The sequence below is a fragment of the Podarcis liolepis genome (assembly GCF_965112155.1).
Source record: "Podarcis liolepis genome assembly, chromosome: 2".
Lineage (NCBI taxonomy): Eukaryota > Metazoa > Chordata > Lepidosauria > Squamata > Lacertidae > Podarcis > Podarcis liolepis.
Window position 1 is genome coordinate 322,124 of NC_139555.1, and position 23,581 is coordinate 345,704.

General features: G+C 45.6%; 1 protein-coding gene and 1 long non-coding RNA gene across 4 annotated transcripts in view; both read right to left on the reverse strand.

The window, feature by feature from the left end:
• Window positions 1–23,581, reverse strand: part of COLGALT1 (collagen beta(1-O)galactosyltransferase 1) — a 44,524-nt gene that overhangs the window by 9,227 nt on the left and 11,716 nt on the right. For both annotated transcript variants that reach the window (XR_014521840.1, XM_083486671.1), the window contains exons 4-9: window positions 23,187–23,321; window positions 21,867–22,071; window positions 13,902–14,021; window positions 3,849–3,925; window positions 3,013–3,119; window positions 2,162–2,294 (exon numbers count right to left, since the gene is read on the reverse strand). Coding sequence is in view for 1 of the 2 variants with exons in the window: in XM_083486671.1 (XP_083342797.1) it covers window positions 2,162–2,294; window positions 3,013–3,119; window positions 3,849–3,925; window positions 13,902–14,021; window positions 21,867–22,071; window positions 23,187–23,321 (777 nt within the window). In the remaining variant the exon portion in view is untranslated. The remainder of the gene's footprint in view (window positions 1–2,161; window positions 2,295–3,012; window positions 3,120–3,848; window positions 3,926–13,901; window positions 14,022–21,866; window positions 22,072–23,186; window positions 23,322–23,581) is intronic.
• Window positions 4,288–11,286, reverse strand: LOC310699164. Of its 2 annotated transcripts, XR_014521953.1 has the most exons (4): window positions 10,743–11,286; window positions 10,229–10,442; window positions 8,568–9,470; window positions 4,288–4,880 (listed from the first exon to the last, which is right to left on the reverse strand). It is a non-coding gene; the product is annotated as an uncharacterized lncRNA (long non-coding RNA). The 2 variants fall into 2 exon arrangements; XR_014521954.1 differs by having other exon boundaries at window positions 10,229–11,286.

A 23,581-nucleotide genomic window follows, 5' to 3' on the forward strand; every position in this document is an offset into this window, starting at 1 on the left:
GTCTCCTCCTTGGTGGAGACGGTGTTCTCTGTTGCTTCCAAGAAGAGCTCCAGCTCTCTAATTCTTTGGAGCGTAGCTACACGTTCCTCCAGTTGCTGGACTTTGTCTTCTAAGAGGGCAATCAACATACAATTGCTACAGGTAAAGCTGCCTGCAACCTTTGGCAAGACTGCAAGCAAGCAAGGCCACACAGCAGACCCCAAGTCTGGCTCTTGTGCCAAAATAAGGCCAGCATCCCACTTGTGCCAGCACAAAAGGGACTGCTCTGGAATTCTGTGTAACACTAAAGCCCCCATGTTTCTCCACTGATGCAACTTGGTCCAATGCATATTGCTTCATCTCCTTTTATATCTGTATCTTGGGCCAATAATACAATTGTTGCCTAAACTGAACCATTTTCACCCATTTCAAAAAGGATGAGGAGACCAATGGAAGGTTGCAGATCTGCATCTGTAGAAAGGCATTTCTGTTTCCAGATCTAATTCACTTCCAGAAAGCTAATCTGCAGCATTCAATAGGCTCCACACAGAAGGAAGCCACTTACGTGAGCTCTTCAGTATGCAAGAAGGCCAGAGAAGGCACTGTGTTTACCAACTACCATTTTAAAACATCCACTCACTGAAATCCCATGCCACATTAACCCACATTCTGCAACACAAAATGCTGAATTCTGCAACCTGTGTGAATTATGTAAATTAGGCATGGAATGGTACACAAGCCCCACACACTTTCTGGAAATCTTATAGTGGGGATGGGAAACCTGTGGCCCTCCACATTCCCAGCAGTCCCAGTCAACATGAGGAAATGGATTATGGAACTTGTAGCCCATCATCACCCCAGAGCCACATGTTCCTCATCCCTGTCCTACAGAGAGATCTCTCAACCCCATGGGCCACAAACTTTGAAGCCTAGCTAGGAGGATTGGAAGCTTTCCTACTTCCCCAATGAAAGGGGAGATTCTTTGGGAACTGGATTCTGTGCCAAGTACTGTGTCTTGCAGTCCTTAACTGCTTGTGCAGAACCACACATATACACTGGTTTTGAAGGTTTCATGGTTGGGAACAGATGACCTAATCTCCTGAAAAGACAGTCTATGCCTTGCTGTTTGACATAAACATAATTTTTGGATTTGGTTTGTGGTATTCAAGAGTTCAGTCCCAACTAAGTCGATCTCTGTAAGTCCAATGCCAAGTAAGCCTGATAAATGTCGTTTGGAACGCTAGGCACCTTTCCAGTTAGGAGTTTGATCTGGCCTTCCACAAACTGTCATGCAGATCTTTTTTGGTTGGAAGATTAAATAAGAAGAGTTTGTTTTAAGAGCCTCTGCGCGTTCTATGTCGAACTTAGTTCTTGTCGCCATTTCACTTTGGTACTTTGGTGTTCTGTTAATGCCTGCTTGTTATTAACTGATAAACTGTGGACCTCTTTGGATAATTTGAGAGGCAATACCTCTAATTTGTTGAAAGATATGCTCAACCGTTCTTGAATTTGGAGTTAATTGGGTGCTCTCCCTACTTGTTATTCCTTCCTCTCTTAGAGGCACAGGGTCAACTTGCCCCATTGTTGGATCCAGTATTCTCCCCATATTCATAATCATATTTAAGGAGAGAAAATCATTTTTTTGTTGGAACTGTAAATGCAGATTTGTTTTAGACTGTTTGGAATCTAATTAGATTGGTGAGAGAGCTGCTTCCTCTGGGTCCCTGTAGCGTTTACTAGCAGGCATAGTGTTGCGGTGGGGAGTAAGCAAGGAGAGGTTTCCTTAACCGAAGAAGAGAGAAAAAATAGAAAGTGTTCAGTTTGTTCAATTTAAGAGCTTCTCTGTGAGGTGACTGCCAGGAGTTCCAGGAACAAAGTAGAAAAGGGAGCTGGCGGTTAATATCTAGCAGCTGGCGGCCTGCCCAGGATGCCCAAGGTGTTTCTCATAGCATAGATAAGAGGGTGCTGATAGAATCCCAATAGGTTGGTAAGTTTAAAAGTACAGAAGTAAAAAAAAAGAAAAAGAGGAAATATTACTTCCCTGGGTAGCAACCAGCGCTAATTACAGTCCTGTTATCTGCGGAGCTTCGAAGCCTGCTTGCTAAGCTGTTGCCATCTTGGAACTGCGCCTGAATGAATAATTAAAAAATGGCTGCTGTTTGACATGATGAGCATCACTTACCTCTTGCCAAACCTTATAGTGGCTGAGGAAGCAACCCAATTCCCCCTTGGTGAGTGGACGCCCATGGTATGGGTCCTTGTAACCTGGCAACATCTTAATCCCCAAGGCTTCCACCTGGCTGGTGTTCATTGCTCTGAGGACAGATGGAATGAAAGAATAAAGGACAGTCAGTAGAACACAAGCTATTCATGAAGTGAGCGGCAGAGATACATGCCAAAGATATATGGCTGTGTGATCTAGGGTGAAAAGTAATGCAGAAAGAAGAAACAATTCTCTTTCCCTGGATCAACTTCTGTTGGTGCAGAAGCTTCTAGTCAGCACAGAGTTCTTCACTGAACAGAACAGTCAAGCCCAAGAAGCAGGGTTGTGTGCCACTCCAAAACTTGCCTACTTCTTTCTACAGCCGCTGAAGTTTCTCCAACACAAGATTTCACTTCCCCTATTATTTCTTACTTTCTGTGAGCAATTTGGCAGCAACATCTTTTGCTCCGTGCAAGCGAAGATTAAACAAGGAAGATAAAGAGCACAGGGTGTTGTCTTTGGGCAGATTAGTTTCTGCTTTGGCCATGACTGGCCGGAGATCTTGGGGGTCCCAGGCAGAAGACCCTTCATGTCAAACCTGTTGCCTTAGAGCCTTTTTGACGGCAGATCCAAGACCTTCTGCAGGATGCAAAGCAGGGGCTCCAACCCTGAGCTACAGCCCCTCCTTTTAGATATGGTGAGTGTGAGCCCATTCCACTACAACACCATTGGGCCCCTAAGTACACAGGATATTGGCATGGCTAAGGTCAAGCACCCTATTCCACCCTGAACACTCGCCCTTTTTGTCTTTGTCCCAGGCGGGCACTCACTTGCCATCCACAGCTTCAACCACTTTGCAGTCTATCTCCTGCTCATAAAGCGCCCGCAGCATCCGCTCCCGGCGGTCGGTCCGACGCTTCAGGTTAATCATGAAGACCTGGGAAAGGAAGCATTGCGGCGTCAAGAATGCAGAGCGATGGCCCACCGTGGCAGAAAGGCAGAGGAGGGAGCAAAGCAGTGCCCCAGGCTTTGCCATAGCTATGCAAGCAACTGAAGGACATAGCGGAGCTTTGAGGAGAGAGTCAGAATGGACTCTGCATTGCTTCAGAGTGTAGGCAGAAGATGCTGAGCTCCCTGCAAATGGCCAAGTAGCAAAGCAGGAAATAAGCTGGGCTGCAACCTTTTTGCTTGCAGGAAGTTTTCTTTTATGCAGGGGGCATTATAAAAGGTGATCTTCCTCTCCACACTTGCAACACACACCTGTAGTCTGAAGTGGTACAGTCCACTCTCATCCCCTTGGGATTCTGGCACCAGCTCTCTCATGTCTAGACATTTCCCCTATGGCACTACACTCTAAGATCTATCTGCAGAGCTGAACAAAGAAGGCTCCAGAAGTCAGAGAACTAGGGAAGTCTGCAACTTGGCTTTCAGAAGGCAGGGTGACTGAAGGCAGCAGCATCACAGCCCACCAATGAAAAAGTCCCTCAAACTGCCCTCTACTAGGCCAAACCCAAAGGAAATTGCCCAGACCCCATGGAAGCAGATGTACATGATGGTGGAGATGATGACAATCAAGGGTCGGTCAAATTCTGTTCTCTGCTTAAATCTTGTGACTTAGATTATGCCGTTCAAGCACATTCACACAGGTCTGCTTGTTTTTCCTCACCTCATCAAATCCCATCTTGTCCGGGATTTTAGGAGGCACAGATAGGTATCGAGAAGATTCCACTGGAGGGTTTTTAACTGTAGGGAAAGACAAAACTGGGTCATGTGGTGGGTCATTTAACGAAAAGAAGAGCAGAGATGCATTTTATGACAAGCTCCCCCCAGATTCTTGGCCTCGTGTCAGATGCTGGGAAGGGCCATTGTTCAGTGGCAGAGCTTGTCTGACACACGGAAGATCCCAGGTTCAGTCCCTGCCATCTCCAAGCAGGGCTGGAAAAGACTCCCATTCTGAATCCCCCAAGAGCTGCCTCTGGTCCGCGAAGACATTTCTAGGCCACATGAATAAATCTGCACCCTAAATTTTGATGTGGAGGCACATACATAAATTGTTCCCCAGTCCTGCAGCACTGAGTCTCCCAAACTTTCAGGGGGGAAATTGCTCACACCACACTGATTTTTTTATTGATAAGAAATACATTGGAAAACAAAAAGTGCTTGATTATAACACAGAACACAACTACTTTATAATATGATCAGGCGGAATCTAGAAAGCATAAAACAATGCAACCACATAAGAACACAAATCATTCCCAAAATATAAGTATGGATACAAACTCAAAGAGAGGTGTGAACTTGCTTTTGCCTGGTAAACTTATTTATATTGGATCTTATTTGATACAAACAAACTCTTATCTCCTCATCAGCACAAAGAAGCCTTTCTCTTTTCTGATCTTTCATATTTGTCAGAGCTGACAATCCCTGTTCACAACAATATGTTGCAGAGAACTGTAGAAAAACAGCTATACTCTTGAAGAGAGGCACAGATAGATATAAAAAATATTTTAATACTATACTATACTGAAATGTTTAACTCTTTCTTTGTTTGTCCTTGAATCTTCCTGCCACACTTGCCTTCCTCTCTGCCACACCCTCTGAGAACCACTGAGGTGTCTAGGTGGATTTTTAAAATGGATTTTCTTCTTAGCCCAAGGATGGGGATCTTGTGGCCCTCCAGATGTGGCCGGGCTAGAACCTATGGGAGTTGGAACTTAACAGGTTAAGTTCTTCCCATGATGCCTCAGCATTCTGACGTCAGCTTTGGAAGCTGGGAGGAGATTTGGGAGGAGTCTATCTGTGCCTCTCCGGTCGTTGAGAGAGAGAGACGCAGTTCGTAATGGCTGCGAGGAGTCCTGGAAATTTCTGAGAAAATGATGCAATAAAGAGCTGTAAATGGACATTACTGTGCTCTGTGTGTTTGTCTGAAACTAAGTGAAGCTACGTGACAGCTTTTACCGCTGTGAGTCACTCTGCTGAGGCTTGACTGGAAGAAGGAGCAGATCGCGCAGAGGAAGTGTGCCGGACCTGCCGAAGCTGCCATAAAGAGCTAATTGCGGATTATAAATCAATTAGCACGTCAAGGACTGATCGATATATCTACAGGTTATGGACCCTAAATTACCGCTCGTAAAACTGTCACGGGAGGCTGCCGAAAGCTTTGAAGTCTGCGGTGTCGAGCTGAAAAGCAGGCGGACAGAAGCAGAAGCCTGTCTTTGAGGCAAGCAAGCTGAAAAACGCTGTGTTGCTGAAAGCTGAGAGCAGCAAGGAATCGTTTCTCCACGCCAGGGGAGCTGGTGATTTTGTGAGTACAGCTTGGGGCGCTTGGGAGAACGGGAGAACATGGCAGATGGCCAGGAGGTGATTCAAGCTCCGTTTGAACAGCTTGAGGAACTCACCGCCCAAGCGTGGAATACCTGGGCAACATGGGTGAGAGCGTGGTTCATAGCCACGGAGGTTTGGGACATTTCCCAGAGGGAACCAGTGCAACTGGTGGACAGAGATGGCAGAGATACAGAGATGCTGCAATCTGTTTCTCTGGAGGAGAAAATGCAGAGGGAGAAAGCTATGAAAGCTGAGTTCTGCATGTTAAGAGCAGGTGTTCATGCTAATTTGCAACCTGGAGGGCGTTGAATCTGCGTGTGAGGCTTGGCGAGTGCTGAAACGTCTGTGTGAAGACTCAGCAGGAGGCCAAGGGCAGGTGGAAGCTGAAAGCCTGGAGATGGCTGGAACCCCTGTTCCTGATGATTTAGCCTCAAGGAGTGCTAGTGAGCAAGTCGGGGGGGCGGAAAGTTCCAAAGGCAAGTTTGAAAAGTTTTCCACCGAACCTGCTGGAATGGAGCGGCAGTTCAGGGGGGGCGGATCTGGCAAGGAGTGCTTTTCCGGAAGAAGGAGGGCCAGGCCAGCTGAAAAGAGCCCCAGGCAGTGTTTTTCCACTGGAGTTCGCCGTTGCTACGTGTGTAATGCAGCGGGACATCTGCGACAAGATTGCCCCTACCGGAGCAGAGAGGCAAGACAGGATGTTGTCAAGGACACCTTTCATGGGAACCAGTCGGGTTTCCATGGCAACCAGACTGGGAAAACAACCAGGCGTGGGACTGAGGCTGGTGGACGTGCCAGGTGCCAGGAAGAGACTTATCAGATCACGGCTAGTCTGGCGTTGGCTGAAGACAGCTGTGGGACAGAGCTAAGTTTTGTTATTGACTCTGCAGCTAACTGCAATTTGATTCCAGAGACACCTGCTGTCGAGGGGTGGAATTGCAAAGCAATTCCGGCCGGGAAAACTGTACTGTTTGCAAATGGACAGAAAAGAACTCTGACTAATTCTGTAAATGTGCATTTTTCTATTTTACAGGAAATGATGGAGTGTTATACCGTTCCTGGGATGAACCACTGTCTTTTATCTGTGCCTTATTTGCTGAAAAAAGGATTTAAGATTTGTTTTCAGGATGATGTGTGCACAATCTCCAAAGGAGGGAGGATGCTTGCCAAGGTTAAAAAGGGGCAGAATGATCTTTTTATTCTTAAAACGTCTCTGGAGGGTGATGGGAAGGTTGAGAGAGCACAAGCACTGCGTGCTACAATTCCCAGTCATGATTCATGCGTACATGCTTGGCATACACGAACAGCTCATGGTTCTCTAGAAGAAGTGCAGGTGCTGCCGGAAGTTTCTAAAGGTTGTAAGATCGCAGAATGTGGGTATACTATAAGTTGTGAAACTTGCAAGCTGGCAAAGGTAAAAGGATACAGTTATCCAAAAGTAGAGAGGATAACAACAAAACCTTTTGAAATGATTCACATAGATTTGTGGGGTCCTGTGAGGGAACCAAGTCTGGGAGGGTCAAGGTTTCTGCTTACGATGCAGGAGGATTTTACACAGAATTCCTGGACGCACGGTCTCAAATCCAAGGATGATGCAGCACAGCTGATCAAAGGATGGATTGAGGAGGTGGAAGTAAGGTTCTCCACCAAAGTGCAAGCTGTCACAAGTGACAGAGGTGCTCAGTTTACAGGTTCTGCTTTGCAGAAGTTCTTTCGCAAGAAAGGGATACGTCACACAGTGACTTCACACAATCAGAGAGGAGTGTCAGAGATCCGGTGTCAGGCTCTGGTTAAAACTGCACAGGTGTTGCTGGAAGATTCTGGGTTACCTCCAAGGTTTTGGTTGGAGGCAATCAAGTATGTGAGCTTCACCTGGAATCGCACCTACAATTCCATGGTAGGGGACACACCGTTTGGGTTGTTGCATGGCAGGAAACCCCAGATTCATTTTTTGCGTATGTTCGGGTCACATGCATCGGTGTCAGTACCTGCTGCTTTGCAGGGGCCAGATGGATCCAAGTTCCGGAAAATGATCTTCTGTGGGTATGAGCCAGCAGCGTGTGCATGGAGGTTTGCGTTTCCATCAGGTGATCAGAGTAAGTTACTGATCAGTAAACACGCTGAGTTCTATGAGCAGGATGAAAAGTCAAAAACTGCTGTCAAGCGTGATGTTCTCTCAGAGTGTCTCTCTGATTCAGAACAGGAAGATTCTGAGGGGGAGGAAAGAGAGGCTGAGTCCGATGATGACGATCAGGTAACTGACCAAAGTCAGGAACAGGAGGAGGTATCAGTAGTTTCTCCACAGGTTGTAAAAAGGGAGGCCAAAAGCGAGCCCAGTTCTCCTGTGAGTGTAATGGAGAGGATTCGAAAATGTTTTAAGTCAGAGGGGGAATCCCGTGATGCTGAGGACACAATTCCTGGTGGCAGTGAGTCAGAGGTAACATCTGAGTTTGTGCCCAGAAGGTCTAGTCGCTCAACAAAGGGCATTCCACCTGAAAGATACCAAGCGACAAGTGCGTGGGCAAAATTCGCACAGTGTGATTCTGGGAGTGTTGAAGGGGTTCAATAGGTGCCTGGGAAAGATGCCGGGAAGGGGCACAAGGCAAAGGGGAAGGTGTTGAACTCAAAAGGGTCTTGTCAGAATGTGATGCAGAGGGGGTATGGGAGTTGGAACTTAACAGGTTAAGTTCTTCCCATGATGCCTCAGCATTCTGACGTCAGCTTTGGAAGCTGGGAGGAGATTTGGGAGGAGTCTATCTGTGCCTCTCCGGTCGTTGAGAGAGAGAGACGCAGTTCGTAATGGCTGCGAGGAGTCCTGGAAATTTCTGAGAAAATGATGCAATAAAGAGCTGTAAATGGACATTACTGTGCTCTGTGTGTTTGAAACTAAGTGAAGCTACGTGACAGCTTTTACCGCTGTGAGTCACTCTGCTGAGGCTTGACTGGAAGAAGGAGCAGATCGCGCAGAGGAAGTGTGCCGGACCTGCCGAAGCTGCCATAAAGAGCTAATTGCGGATTATAAATCAATTAGCACGTCAAGGACTGATCGATATATCTACAGAACCCCCTTCATCCCTGACCCCTGGCAGTGCTGGTAGGGGCTGGTGGGAATTGTAGTTCAGCAACATCTGGAGGGCCAGTCTAGCCTTAGCAAAATGCAATTTTGACTTCTCAAGAGCCCTAGGAAGACAGTTCACTCCCTCTGAGTTTACACTAACTTTGTAAATAGATCTCCAGGAAACCAGGCAAGGACATTTCAGAAAGTCCCTGCCCCTTGCCCTCTGGCTGCAAATGACAAGCATATGGGGGTGGGAGACTAAAGTCCTTTTAAATTTATTTCATTACATATCTAAGGTTTCATGGTTTTCTTTTCTCATCCCCTGGCCAATATTTTATCACTGTAGCTTGGGTTCAAGATTACCCCAAATATCTTCTAGTCAGATTCAAGGCTAAGTTGAAATGTGCCCTTGGCCGTTTCCTGGAGGGTGGGTGAGGGGGTTTGGGCACAAGGCTGGCTCTCAGTGTGGGCTAGAAGCTTCGATGACATATCTTCCTCTAACTCCAAGTTCTCCTTTTTTTAAAAAAGAAAAATCTTCCTCCACACAACCTTTTTCAACCACTATTTTCAACAGACTTGACTGTCCCACTCCTCACAGATGCATTCCACAAGGATGAAAGTGTGCCTGACAGAAAAGGCAAGGTCTTCTTCTTCTTACATGAATGTGCTTTTGCACATTTGCATTCCATGGAAGCACAGAAGACGAGATCCTGCCCTGCCAAAGGAAAAGATCTGAAGGAGCAGCTGGGTGGGAGTTGGGGGGGGGGGCAGGAATGTCTCTTTACCCTCCAAAGTCTTGTTTTTAGAAGGCTTCTATATTCAGACACCAGGCACTGCTATTTTGCCCATGAAATGACCAGTGCTGTGTTTTGCCAAACAAAAAACAAAAATCAACCCCCATTGTCAGAGCTGCTTGAAGATCCTAGCTCACAGAGGATCACGCTAGCCAGCGATCATTAAGTAAAAGTCTTTATTGAATTACAGTTTCCATTCTCACGCTGCTGCGCGCAACTCTACGTCTAGTAGCTAGATCGGCGAAGCTCCGTCTGAGTCTCCGCCCCGTGTGCACCAACTTAATATCCTAGCCTTGCTCCACCTTTTCCGCCTGACTGTCCTCCTCTGGGTCCCTCTACCCCCCGGGGCTTCTTCCTTCCGGGATTCTTCTGACGCTGACCCGGACCCTCCTGCCTCCTTGCGCCGGGCTTTAGGACCTGGCTCCCTTTCGGGGCTGCTTACTGCGCCGCCTTCCTCTGCATTTGAACTTGGCGCGCGCGCCCAACCTTCCACTTTCCTCTTAACCGTTTCTTCGCTCCCCGATGGAGGTGTGGCCACTCCTGACTCATGCCCTCCCTCCTGTGGTGAGCTGCCAGCGCTCCCCCCCTGGCTCCCTTCCTCTTCCCTGCTTCCTGGCGGTGACGCTAGTCCCGATTTCCAGCTGCTCCCCCCTGAGTCCCCTCTGGCTCTATCTTCCTGGGGTGCCCCCCTAGACTCCCCCCTTGCCCTGGCCACTGGTGCTCCTTTCTGTGAATCCTCTGATTCACTGGAAAGACTAGGAGATCTCGGGTCGTCGTCATCACTCATCTTTTCTTCTGCCTCCTCCCCTTCGCTCTCTGTTTCCTCCCTTGCCCGTGCCTCTGCTCCTAAACCCCTGACACCCATGTTTCAACACAAAGAGGATGCAACTTTAAAGAACCGAAACCAGTTGTCCATAGCAGCAGAAACATGCCTGAAACAAATCCCACTCCACTGGTAAAGGCAAATGTTGAGAAACTAAACGTTTTCTCCCCGACACAGTACCTTTCCACATGCAGAAAGGCTTTTGGCATGGCAGCCAAGCCATGTACATTCTGAGGCGGTACAGTCCACCTCAAAAGCAGCACCCTTGAATGGGCTCTTGGGGCCCACAAGCCATCTGCTACTTACAGAAGTTTTGCCTTCGAAGAAATCTCCCAAGGGAAGGTCAGCACAGAGAATGCCCTTTCAGTTAGCGAAAAACAAGCAGTTATTAATGAAAAGAGGGTGCACACGGAACTCTCCTACCTTCCACCTCCGTCACCTTCTCAAAGAGGTGACCATTTTGCCTTTAAGGGCAGTCAAATTTAGTGAAAGGACCTTTGTGTAGCTGCAGCCCTGTACAAAGAGCGACTGTGAATCATCCCCAAGGGACGGAGTCTAGCAAACTCCTCCAGAACCCAAAGGAGGGGCGACTGCTAAACACAAGCACCATTGATGGCAGAGGCTGCTCTGAGAGGCTTCACACAGGCCAAGCGGGGCTGGTCAGGCTGCCTTGAACTGGAGAAGCAGAAAGCATGAGCCAGGGAGGAAGGCTCTGGTCCAATGTCCTGCAATTTCAGTGGCACTTTCTGCAGCATGGTCCTATGCATCCCTATGCAAAAGGAAGCCATGTTGATTATCATTGGAGGCCCTTCTTCATGTGCTCCTCTGCGAGAGGATTGTGGCCACATAAGAACAGGGGCTTTCTGCAGTGGCTCCCCATTTGAGGAAGGCTGCCCCGGGGAGGTTTGCCTGGCACATTCGTTGAATATCTTTAGGCAACAAGTAAACTGTTCATCTATAACCAGGTTTTAGGCAGATTAAACAATTTGTGGCCTTTCAAACTTTGTGTCTGGGCTGGGGTTGTTTTGTCTGTTACACTTTTATTTTTTCTGTTTTTATACTGTAAACTGCCCTGTGATGCTCAGATGAAGGGCAGAATATAACTTTAATTAATAATAATAATAATAATAATAATAATAATAATAATAATAATAATAATAATAGATTGATGATTTAGTGAGGTTTACTCCCAGCTATAGAAGCTTAAGCTTAAGTTGCTTTTGTACCTTTATATGCTGTCTTCACAGCGACCCCTGGGAGGTAGGCCAAATACATTTCCTCTTTGACGGCCAGGGAACACAGGCTGAGAAGGAAAGCTTTGCCCAAGGCAGCATCAGGAAGTACAGAGAGCCGGCTGGATCAGGCCAACAATGTCTAGTCCAGCATCCTGGTCTCACAGCAGCCAACCAGATGCCCATTGAGGGAAACCAGGAAGCAGAACATGGGCTCAACTGCTATTTGGAAGCCTTGCTGCCTCCAGAATGGCCATCCTGGCTAGGAGCCATCAACAGCCCTCTCCCCCCCCCCTCCATGAATGGGCCTAATGGGTCTCTGGGAGTAGCAAGTTTGACAGTGTGTTGTGGGAAGAAGGACTTTCTTTTAGTTGCCCTAAACCTTCCAAAATTCAGCTTCAACTTTCCTCTCTCCACGATAGGAGACTCACCTTTTCTCTAAAACAGGCATCCTCAAACTTTTTAAACAGGGGGCCAGTTCACTGTCCCTCAGACTCTGTTGGGGGCCGGACTATAGTTTGAAAAAAATGGTGCCTTCATTATACACCTTTAGGCGCCAGGCAAAAACGTTTCAATTTAGCCAGGCTTTGGGTTGATTTGATTGACATCCTATGCCCTTTTTAAATGTGGTTCTTTTTTGGGGGGGGAGATGTTATTGGGTTGTTTTTATTTTGCTTATATATATAATTGTGGTTTTAGATTATGTTCTGTGAACTGCCCCGAGACCTCTGAGTATAGGGCAGCATAAAGGTAAAGGTAAAGGTACCCCTGCCCGTACGGGCCAGTCTTGCCAGACTCTAGGGTTGTGCACTCATCTCACTCTAGAAGCCGGGAGCCAGCGCAATCCGCAGACACTTCCAGGTCACGTGGCCAGCGTGACAAGCTGCATCTGGCGAGCCAGTGCAGCACACAGAACACCGTTTACTTTCCCGCTAGTAAGCGGTCCCTATTTATCTACTTGCACCCGGGGGTGCTTTCGAACTGCTAGGTTGGCAGGCGCTGGGACCGAACGACGGGAGCGCACCCTGCCGCGGGGATTCAAACCGCCGACCATGCGATCGGCAAGTCCTAGGCGCTGAGGTTTTACCCACAGCACCACCCGCGTCCCTATAGGGCAGTATATAAAGTCAATGAATAAATAAATAAAACCTCAGTGGCAGGACATCCGCAGCATGGGGAGCCCTGCAGGAGTTCCCCGCAGGGCTCCCCACATTGCAGATAGCAGCCTGCCGCCCGGCGCGTGGGGCGCCCTGAAGCAGAGCGCCCCTCGCGCCGGACAGACATCCGCAGGTGGGGAGCCCTGCAGGAGTTCCCCGCAGGGCTCCCCACACTGCGGATAGCAGCCTGCTGCCCGGCGCGCAGGGCGCCCTGAAGCAGAGCGCCCCGCGCGCCGGGCAGACATCGGCCAGCCCCACAAGCTCAGGGGGCAGCAGGGAGGCGCAGCGCCGCCATCCCACTGTTCCTTGACCTGGTTCGGCTTCCCCGACATGGTTTTGGGGGGGAAATATCTAGGTGCGTCCTATGGGACGGAGCGTCCTATGGGACGAAAAATACAGTAGTTTGTGATTTATTAGTCAAGTTGCATCTGCTTTCCCACTCAGAGGTCTAAGTGGAATATTTGCGTGCATAAGCCCCACTGAATTCAACTAAACTTACTTTTCCTTTCCTGGGAGTAAGCCCCATTGAATTCAGTAGGACTTATTTGTGAGTAGACACACATTTGCTTGCACTGCTTACCAACAAACACCCTTAGCATCATGCTCACATAGTACCCAACCTCCCATTTCAGCATAAGGCAGCCAGCTAAATCTTTTCCCCTCCACCCCCCCAGAAGGCCCCCCCAAAAGCCCTCATCCCACCAATCTCTCTCTCTTTTTATCAAAGGCAGAGAGGGAGGGCAAACAAGCAAAAAGATAGTCTCCTTAAAAACAAAAAAACCCTTCCTTTTTAATATGGTGGAAAGCTATTTAGGGGGAACCAACAACATAAACACCCCCAGAAAATAAAAACGAAAACTCTTCCCCCTCTTTTTTTCCACAGGTGGGGGTGAGTGTGAGGAAGAAAGAAGAGCTTTCCAGTGCTTTATTTATATTCTTTGTATATTTTGCCACTGAATCACTGGAAAGACTCCAGTGAAGCCGATAGAGTTCCTAAGCTCAACAATTCCAGTGGTTTCCTAAAAAAAAAAAAGCTCAGAAACTTTTGGGGTGTCCTGGTCTTTGCTTTTTGAAATATGGTAACCCTAGATCTGCTTAGGAGGAAGGAGGGAGAGAGCAAACAAAGCAGGAAACACAGCGCCTTGCTGAAACGCTTATCATGGTGTATTCAATGATATGCACAGCCCCCACCCCCAGGGTAGTTTTCCAACCCTCCTCCTAACCCTTACACAAGGTAAAATCTGGTGTCTGTTTATAAAAATTTCCTCTTTGGTTTAAAACAACAACTTGCAAAGGCCTTGCTAACTTTTGGACAAGAGTCACATAGAACTCACCCATCACCTCCAACTGCACGTGCATGAAACTCTCCACCTCGTCGCGGAGGGTGCTGTGGGATCGCAGAGGCACGGGAAGGAAGCCATACACCTCTTTGTTGCACACGTACATCTGAACTTCTAAACAAAGCGGGGAGGAACCACAAAAGGGAGCACATAAAATCAAGATGTCATTGGGCAGCAGAAGACAGACCCCTCTCTGTATCCTTTCCAAGTCAAGGAGTCATGGCCACTGTTACGTTTCACCTCCATATGCATGAAGTTGGGCTGATTGGTGATTAAAATAAATTCTGATGGTACACTTGGCAGCCCACAAAATGCTCCAGTACCCTGTTCAAAGATGTAAAACTAGGTAGAGAACCAGCCCAAGGAATCTGCACTATTTGGGCTACATGCAATTCTACAGGAGCTCAAAATGTAGGAAGGGGTGCTGAAGTCAGCTTCCCAGGACTCTCGGGAAGCTTTTCTTCTTTTTCAAAGCTTCTAGACCTTATGTTAATTCTCAATAGCAAAAGAGGTGCCTGAACGAAATTTTCTGTGGTTGGGGCACAGCTTCGGCACCCTTGCCTCTCCCATGACCAACAAACCCAGAACAAAAAATTCAAAATATTAAAACACAGAAGAACAAAGTATGCAAAATAAGACCAATTTGTGATTCCCCCCCCCCTCAAGAGGCACCATTTATATAGCTTGCAGAAATCCACATCTATTTTTTGTTTTTAGTTGTTGCTAGCAAGGAAAACATATAGCCCTAGTTACGGTGAGGAGCAAAGATCAAAGTAGAACTGGTTGTGCCTGGAAATCCCAAGAATGCCTCCTTGGATTCATGGATTTGTGCTTCTGTTTAGAAGGCACTTGCCTCAGCTGAACTGAACTGGCCCCAAGCAAGCAGGCAGGCAGCAAAGTAGATCTGCTTCTCCCTGCCCATGCTGCCACCTGGTTGCCCATTCCATGGCAACACTAGCCCAGGTGCAGCAATATTTAAAGCGGAGATGGGGAACCTGTGGTCCTCCAGATGTTGTGGGAGTACAATTCCCAACCATTCCATCATGACAGCCAACAGTCCGGGATGAAGGGAACTGGAGTTCAGCACAATCCACACCCCTCCTGTTTTGAGTCCCACGTGCAGGCAATGGGCCTTTTGGAAACAGAAGCTGCCTGGGAGAGACATCCCTTGAACTCCACACTCTTGTCCCTTGCCACGAGTGATGCCAGCTGATTGATCAGAGGGTGTGGTTGGGGGGGAAATGGCCTCATGGGCCAAACTGCATCCCCAGGGAAGGTAAGACTGACCCCCTGGCCAGATGTTCCCCACCTCTGGAGTAGTAATTTCCACAGGGTGCTATTTCCTAACAGCAGGGAGCAGCATGGGGCTATCCAATCTTCTTCTCCTGGCTTCAAAGAGCAACAGTTGTATGTGATGAGAATGGAGTGTTTCTAGCAGGCAACAAGTTGGGGACTGAAGAAATACTGTGGCTCAATGGTGGAGCTCAATGGTGAAAGCAAAAACCCTGAGGACCAATCCTGGGTGTTTCCAGGCAGGGCTACGAGGGACTTTTGCCTGAAACCTTGGAGAGCTGTAGCCAGTCACTATTGATAATGCTGAATTAGACTTCCGGTCGGTGCCAGCGCTTAATGGCGGTCCTAGCTCCGAGCTCCGGAGAAGGACTGCTTCGCAAGTTCGGGTCTTACCCGCTACGGCAAGCGGGGGACCCCTAAAATCCCAGGCGCTGAAGCCTGAGAACAAGGAGACTCGGTGGGCACCTTTGCGCCCCCCGGTACCGTGAAAGAGCCTTTTTAAAGGCTACGGATCGACATCGGGAGTGAGCGCGGTGCTGAGAGTCGCTACCCAGCCTGCGAAGTGAAGCCGCGTCGCCATAAGCGGAGAGCGCCGATTCCTTCCTGAAAAGAAAATCTGGACTGATTCCCCGTGAGTAAGAGCTGAAAAATAACCGGGACTCTTTGAATTTTAAAAATTGGGCTAAAAACGGGGGAGATTTAAACAAAGGAAGTCTGCCTCCCCCCGACTGTATGAAAGCGAAAGCAACGGAGCTCTAAACCTGCATCCGTTTAAACCCGCTCTTTGATCAGCTAAACCGGACATTTAAACCTTTGATCTCCCCTCTAGCAAGCAGGGCAGAGGGGAGGTGAATCTGACCAATAACTGCATGATTTATTTGGGGGAAAAAACCTCTGCTGTCTCATCTATTTGAAAGTACGAAACGGTCTGCCTTTTCAGTACACTGAACTGACTTTTTCCTGTGAAGCGATACTTTGATACAAAGTTTCCACAGTGCCTGACTACTGTATATTATAAGAAGAAACAGTATAAATTGGGCAACTGTGGCAATTTGAAGTTATAAGCATTTAGCAACATTGACTTTGACTGTGTTAATTTCCTTTTTTCTTACTCCTTGGACTGTCTCCTTTGTTTTTGTATTTGGAAATTTTGCTCTATGGCCATTTTGATTTGCTCCCTCTAGAGGATAAAGTAAAGCTCGGCACGGCTTAAGACAGTGGAATTTTCCAAGGGAGAATAAATCCCGTGGGAATTGACCTTGACATGAGTGGCCCACAAGAAGAGATAGTCACAAGAGCCAAGATCAAGCAACAACAACAACAACAACAGTTGCAGCTGCAACAGGCAAAGAAAAGAGGCTCAATCTCAGGCGCAACAGCCGGATCAGCAGGAACAACAGGTCAAGACAAAGGAGCAGCCGTTTCTATGGAAGCTGTGACAGAGGCCCTGCTCAAGATAAACCAAACTCTGGAGTCTTTGACAAAACAGACTTCAGAGAACACACAAAAATTAACAGAAATATCAGCAAGATTAAACCAGAATACAGAATCTATAAATAAATTGGTAGAGGAAAACGCCACCACGCGCCAAATTGCCGAAGAGGCCAAAGCCACTGCTGGAGAGACACAGGAGAAATTAGAGCCGCTTGCCAAGAAGGTCTATGAGCATGATGCAACTTTGGCCTTGTGGGAGTTACAGAGGAAAGAGAGAAACTTAAAATTAAGACTGATTCCGGAGAATGAAAGAGACAGCCTTGTGGAATATTTGACACGGGAGTTTGCGGATTGCTGGGACCTTGAGGAAGACGAATTCAAAATTACGACTGCCTTTAGACTGGGGAAAAAGCAAGACAGAAAGACACCGAGAGATTGTCTGATTACACTCAGATCCAAGGAGGAAAGAGACAAAATACTAGGATTACACTTTGAAAAGGCCTTGCAAATTGGAAATTCAGCTGTACAGATCTTTAAAGACATCCCAAAATACATTTTGGATTTAAGAAACTTCTACAAGGACTTGGTTCTCTTGCTAAAGAAGAATTCTATTCGCTTCAGGTGGGAGTTCCCACAAGGACTGTCATTCGACTACAAGGCAAAGAAAGTGAAAATAAAGACAATTCAAGATAAAGACAAATTTTTGGCAAGATACCAGGAGGACTTACAGAAGGGGACTGTGGACGCACTTGCAGAACAGAGGAGAGCACTGGATATCCTGAATCTCTCGTTTGGACAAAAACCACCACCATCAGAAGAAGAGCAACAACTTGGAGCTGTTGGAGGAGCCTTAGGAAAATAACAAGATGGCTCTGCAATTCCTTAGTTGGAATTGTAATGGGCTCAATGGGCCTTTGAAGAGAAGACAAGTATTTCATATATTGAATAGAGAACAATTGGACTTGATATGCTTACAAGAAACTCACATAACCAGAGCCCACAGGAGATTACTTTCAAACAAAAGGCTAGGACAAGAATTTATCTCATCAGACAAAGTTAAGAAGAGAGGAGTTGTAATATATGTGAAGGAGAAATGGGCTCCAAAAATGATATTTAAAGATGAACAAGGGAGATATCTGGCTGTGGAGATACAAGTACAAGGAGAAAAATTCTTAGTTGTTGGAATTTATGCACCAAATGAAGGCAAATCCGACTTCTTTAAGAGACTTCATGAAACTTTGATGGACTATCTGGATTACAATATGATAATTATGGGAGACATGAATGGCGTGGTCTCCACCAATATGGATAAGGCACAAAGACTTACAGTCACCAAAGAAGGGAGACTCCCTAAGACTTTTTTCGAAATGACTGAAAACATGGACTTGATAGATATTTGGAGAACAAGGAATCCTCTGGAGAGAGAGGGAACCTTTTTCTCCCAAGCAATGATGACCTGGACCAGAATCGATCAAATCTGGGTTACTAGTGGAATGGCTCCAAAGATTAAGAAAGTGGAAATCTGCCCAAAAACTTGCTCCGACCATAACGCCGTGAAGATGGAGATGAAACTCACAACAACTGGTCAATTTAGATGGAGAATGAATGACACCCTCTTTCGAGATAAGGAGATTCTCACGAAGGCCCAAAAGACCCTAAAAGACTATTTTGAAATAAATTTGAGGACCGACGTGGAGAAAAGAGTGATCTGGGACGCAAGTAAAGCGGTGATGAGAGGATTTTTGATTCAACAAAACTCAATAAAGAGGAAAAAACAAAATGAGAAAAAAGAGAAGATTCTGGAAATGATAAAGGAAGGAGAGAGGAAATTAAGAACAAAACCAAAGTCTCAGGACATTTTAAGAGAGATCAAATTATATCAAACACAATATATGGAATTGATGAACCAAGAGATTGAATGGAAGATAAGGCAAATGAAGCAAAAGACTTTTGAATCAGCAAATAAATGTGGCAAACTTTTGGCATGGCAACTGAAGAAAAGGCAGAAACTAAATACAGTTACAAGCCTAGAGGTGGATGGAAAGAACATATCCAAACCCAATGAAATCAGAAATTGCTTTTTAAGTTATTTTAAAAAACTCTACACCCAAGGCCCGCAAAATGAAGAAGATATAGACAAATTCCTCGGAAAATATGGACTACAAAACATCTCTCATCAAAGTAAGATGGATTTGAACCAGAGAATCTCAGAACAAGAGGTAGAGGCTGCCATTCAGAATATGCAACTGGGCAAATCTCCGGGACCAGATGGACTGACTTCCAGATACTACAAATCGCTGAAGGAATGGTTGACTCAACCACTAAGAGAAGTTTGTAATGAGATCCTTGAGGGGAAAAAGGCACCTGAATCGTGGAAAGAGGCATATATTTCACTCATACCAAAGTCAGAGACTGAAAAGACCCAACTTAAGAACTACCGCCCAATATCTCTGCTTAATGTGGATTACAAAATTTTTGCAGACATTTTGGCAAAAAGATTTAAAAGAGTCTTGATGGAGAAGATTCATAAAGACCAAGCAGGCTTTCTCCCTAAAAGACATCTAGCAGACAATGTAAGGAATGTAATAGATATTTTGGAAAAGCTAGAGGTGAATATAAACACTAAAGCAGTATTGATCTTTGTGGATGCGGAGAAAGCCTTTGACAATATTTCTTGGAGTTTTATGAGGAAGAATCTTCATGGGATGGGGGTAGGTCAGGGTTTTGAGAATGGTATGGCTGCAATATATTCTGAACAAAAAGCCAAACTGATTGTAAACAATGTTGTGACTGAGGAACTTAAGATAGAAAAAGGAACACGACAGGGGTGCCCGATTTCCCCATTACTTTTTATTTCAGTTCTGGAGGTGTTGCTGAATATGATAAGAAATGACCAGCAGGTCAAAGGTGTGCAGGTCGGAGCTAAACATTATAAGTTAAGAGCGTTCGCAGATGACCTAGTATTGACTTTGCAAGAGCCAAACACTAGTACGAAAAAGGTTTTAGAAATAATACAACAGTTTGGTCAGGTAGCTGGATTTAAGTTGAACAAGCAAAAAACCAAAGTTTTAGGGAAAAACCTAACAGATATGGAAAAGGAGAAATTTCAAGAGGAAACAGGTTTGACTGTGGTCAAGAAGGTCAAATACCTAGGGGTTTACTTAACATCTAAGAATCAGAATTTGTATAAGGACAACTATGAAAAATGTTGGTTAGAAATTAAAAAAGATTTAGAAATATGGTCAAATTTGAAACTGTCAATGTTAGGCCGAATTGCAGTAATTAAAATGAATGTATTGCCTAGAATGTTATTTTTGTTTCAGACCTTGCAGATTATTGATAAGATGGAATGTTTTAAGAGGTGGCACAAAGATATCTCGAAATTTGTCTGGCAGGGCAAAAAGCCCCGAATTAAATTTAAAATATTGACAGATGTTAAAGAAAGAGGGGGTTTTGCCCTGCCGGACCTAAAATTGTACTATGAGGCAGCAGCTTTTTGCTGGCTCAAAGAATGGATGCTCCTCGAGAACACGGACATCTTGGATCTGGAAGGTTTCAATAACGCTTTTGGTTGGCATGCATATCTTTGGTATGATAAAGTCAACAGTGCCTTTAAAAATCACATTGTCAGAAAAGCATTGTTTAATGTTTGGATAAGATATAAAGATCTATTGGAAAACAAAACCCCTAGATGGGTGTCACCAGTGGAGGCTAAAGCAGTGAAGAAACTCAATATGGAGGTCGGATGGCCGAAGTATTGGGAAATTTTAGAACAGGATGGAGATAAGTTCAAACTACAAAGTCAGGAGAAATTGAAGCATAAAGTAGAAAATTGGTTCCAATATCGCCAAATAATGGAATTTTTTAAACAGGACAGGAAAGTCGGTTTTCAGGTGGAAAAATCAAAATTAGAAACTGAACTGTTAGAACCCAATACTAAGAATTTATCTAGAATGTATAACTTGTTGTTGAAATGGAACACACAGGATGAAGCAGTTAAATCGGCTATGATTAAGTGGGCTCAGGATGTTGGACATAACATTATGTCAGCTGACTGGGAATGGTTATGGAACACCGGTATAAAATTTACGGCATGTAATGCCTTAAAGGAAAACATTATGAAAATGGTATACAGGTGGTACATGACCCCAGTCAAGCTGGCAAAAATCTATCATTTGCCCGATAACAAATGTTGGAAATGTAAAGAGACTGAAGGTACCTTTTATCACCTTTGGTGGACATGCCCGAAGATTAAGGCCTTCTGGGAAATGATCTATAATGAAATGAAAAAGGTACTTAAATGTACCTTTCCTAAAAAACCAGAGGCCTTTCTCTTGGGCATTGTCGGCCAATTGGTGACAAAGAAAGATAGAGCTTTTTTCATGTATGCCACAACAGCAGCAAGAATACTCATCGCAAAGTATTGGAAGACACAAGATTTACCCACTTTGGAAGAATGGCAGATGAAAGTGATGGACTATATGACACTGGCCGAGATGACAGGCAGAATCCGTGACCAACGAAAAGAGACGGTGGAAGAAGAATGGAGAAAATTCAAAAGCTATCTTAAGGACTACTATAAACTTAATGAATGCTAAAATGCCGTGGTTTCCAGAAACAAAGGGGTACAGGGATATAAGGTCAGATTATAAAAGAGGACTAAGATGATAGAGATTGGAAAGTAACAATTGGGAGTTGCTAGTTGAACTATGGACATTGGGATGCAGAGAGGGGGGGTATGGGGAAGTCCAAGAAAAGAGGTTTATGAAAATATGTTTGAAACTATACGTGTATGTTTGTCATTTTTAGTGTTTGTCTGTTTTTCTTAAAAATGTTGTAAAACCAATAAAAATTTTATAAAAAAAAAAAAGAAACCTTGGAGAGCTGTAGCCAGTCACTATTGATAATGCTGAATTAGACTGGCGAATAGTTTCATAGAATCATAGAGACGCAATGTTGGGAGGGACCACAAGGACCATCTGCTCCAACCTCCTGCAATGATGAAATCACAGTATGACTAGGCGTAAGGCAGCTTCCTGCGTCCCTATTTTCCAAGGCAAAATAAGGGAAAGTATGCAGCTATGCTGAAGAATTGTCTGCAAGGCAGCTCAACAAAGAAAAACCATCTCAATTAGTCTTGGAGATCCTCACAAACAGATGCCTCTGCAAGGCCAACACACACAAACCAAGACGACATCCTTCTCTGTGAGCAAAGATAGGGCTTTGACTCACCTGCCTGCCTGCAGGCAAAGGCAAAGACGATGATGTCATCGAATGCCCAGGTGTAATCCGGATGGGGTGGGTAGAAGACAAGGCTCCGAGTCGCCTCTTTCTGCAGGTTGATAAGAAAGGTGGAGTGCACCATGGGAACAGCAAAGCAGCCCTGGCGGTCTCGCTTCCTGATGGGGATGTAAGCAGGTGTGCGCTTGTAATAGCCCTAGGAGAAGCAGAAGGGAAATTCCACATGAGATTTCCTGAAAAGAGAAGCAGGAATAGAGCCCAGCCTAGGAAAACTTGCAACACTTCAGCATCATGTGCAAAATGAGACTTTGTGCTGAATTATATGAACAGTAAGGCAGGAGAAATGGCGTTTCCGTGTGCTGCTCTGGTTCGCCAGAAGCAACTTAGTCATGCTGGCCACATGACCCAGAAGCTGTCTGCGGACAAACGCCGGCTCCCTCGGCCTATAGAGCAAGATAAGCACCACAAGCCCAGAGTTGTCTGCAACTGGACTTAACGTTCAGGGGTCCCTTTACCTTTAAGGCAGGAGCATAAAAAAACAGTCTCATACATGATGACAGCACTTAAGAGCTCTAGCTGCACGGTTTTTAAAAGACTTGCCTGAATAGTTAAACTAACTCATTATTTTAGAGAAAACACATTGTATTAGATCTAAAGAAAAAAGATAGCAAAATAAATTCAGAAGATATTGGTCCTCTTTTACCATGTACTGTGAAAAGAAGCCACTGTTTCCAAAAACACACCATAGACACATAATGTTTTGAAATCAATTGATGTTTACACTTTTCCAATAGGGTAAAGTCAGAACTTGCTTTCTTGGTTCATGCCATAGCTGTTGCAACAAAATGCATAACCTCATTATCTTGCATATCTATAGCAGAGAATATTTCAAGGAAATGTGCAAACATGGATTTAATTTTAACTTGTGTTTAAATACCTTATTATCTTGTTATGGCTCTAGGTGCTTGATTCTTAATTTGAAGAACATATCCTTTTCTTAAATAAACATTTTTTCAATGAATGAGTGCAGATGCTCATCATCCTTGATCCACACACAAAGAGAGATTCTGAAAAAGTGAGAACTGTATTGGCTAGGAGGCAAGGAAGTTGCAGAGAATATGCCTGGTAGATATTTCTCTGTGTTGAATTTGTTGAAGGACAGAAGATCGTTGAGGTCATGTCAGCTGACAATGTGCTTAGCCATGGATATACCAAGTCCTTCATGCCTACTGCCTCAGTGATAGTCTTTGGCTGTGGTCTCAAGCACACATGGCAAGAACAGAGTTAAACCAGAGGCTGGGATCCACCTACCTGAGAGGTCATCCCACACCAAAAGTTTGAATAGGCTGCCCGTGAGTCCAGCATCGGAGCCACCACAGTCTTGTTCTCAGCTATCAAAAGGCCCAGAGTGTCAGGGTTCGTCAGGAGATTGTCTGCATCCACAAACTGCAGAATTATGCAGCAAGAAAAAGAAGAGAAAAGTCAGTTCTACAGCAGCTGTTCCAGTTTAAATGTTGTGAATCCCCAAGGTCCAAGGTTGCTGGTGAGCAAGAAACCTTAGCCAACAAATTACTGTGCCCCTGTCTTAGGACCTCAACTTCTAACCTATGCTTATGATACGCCAACATTTTAAAACTGGCAGCTGCTGGGCCAAATCTGGACCCAGGAGATTTTGGTCCAGCAGATGCAGCCTTGAGATCCAATTG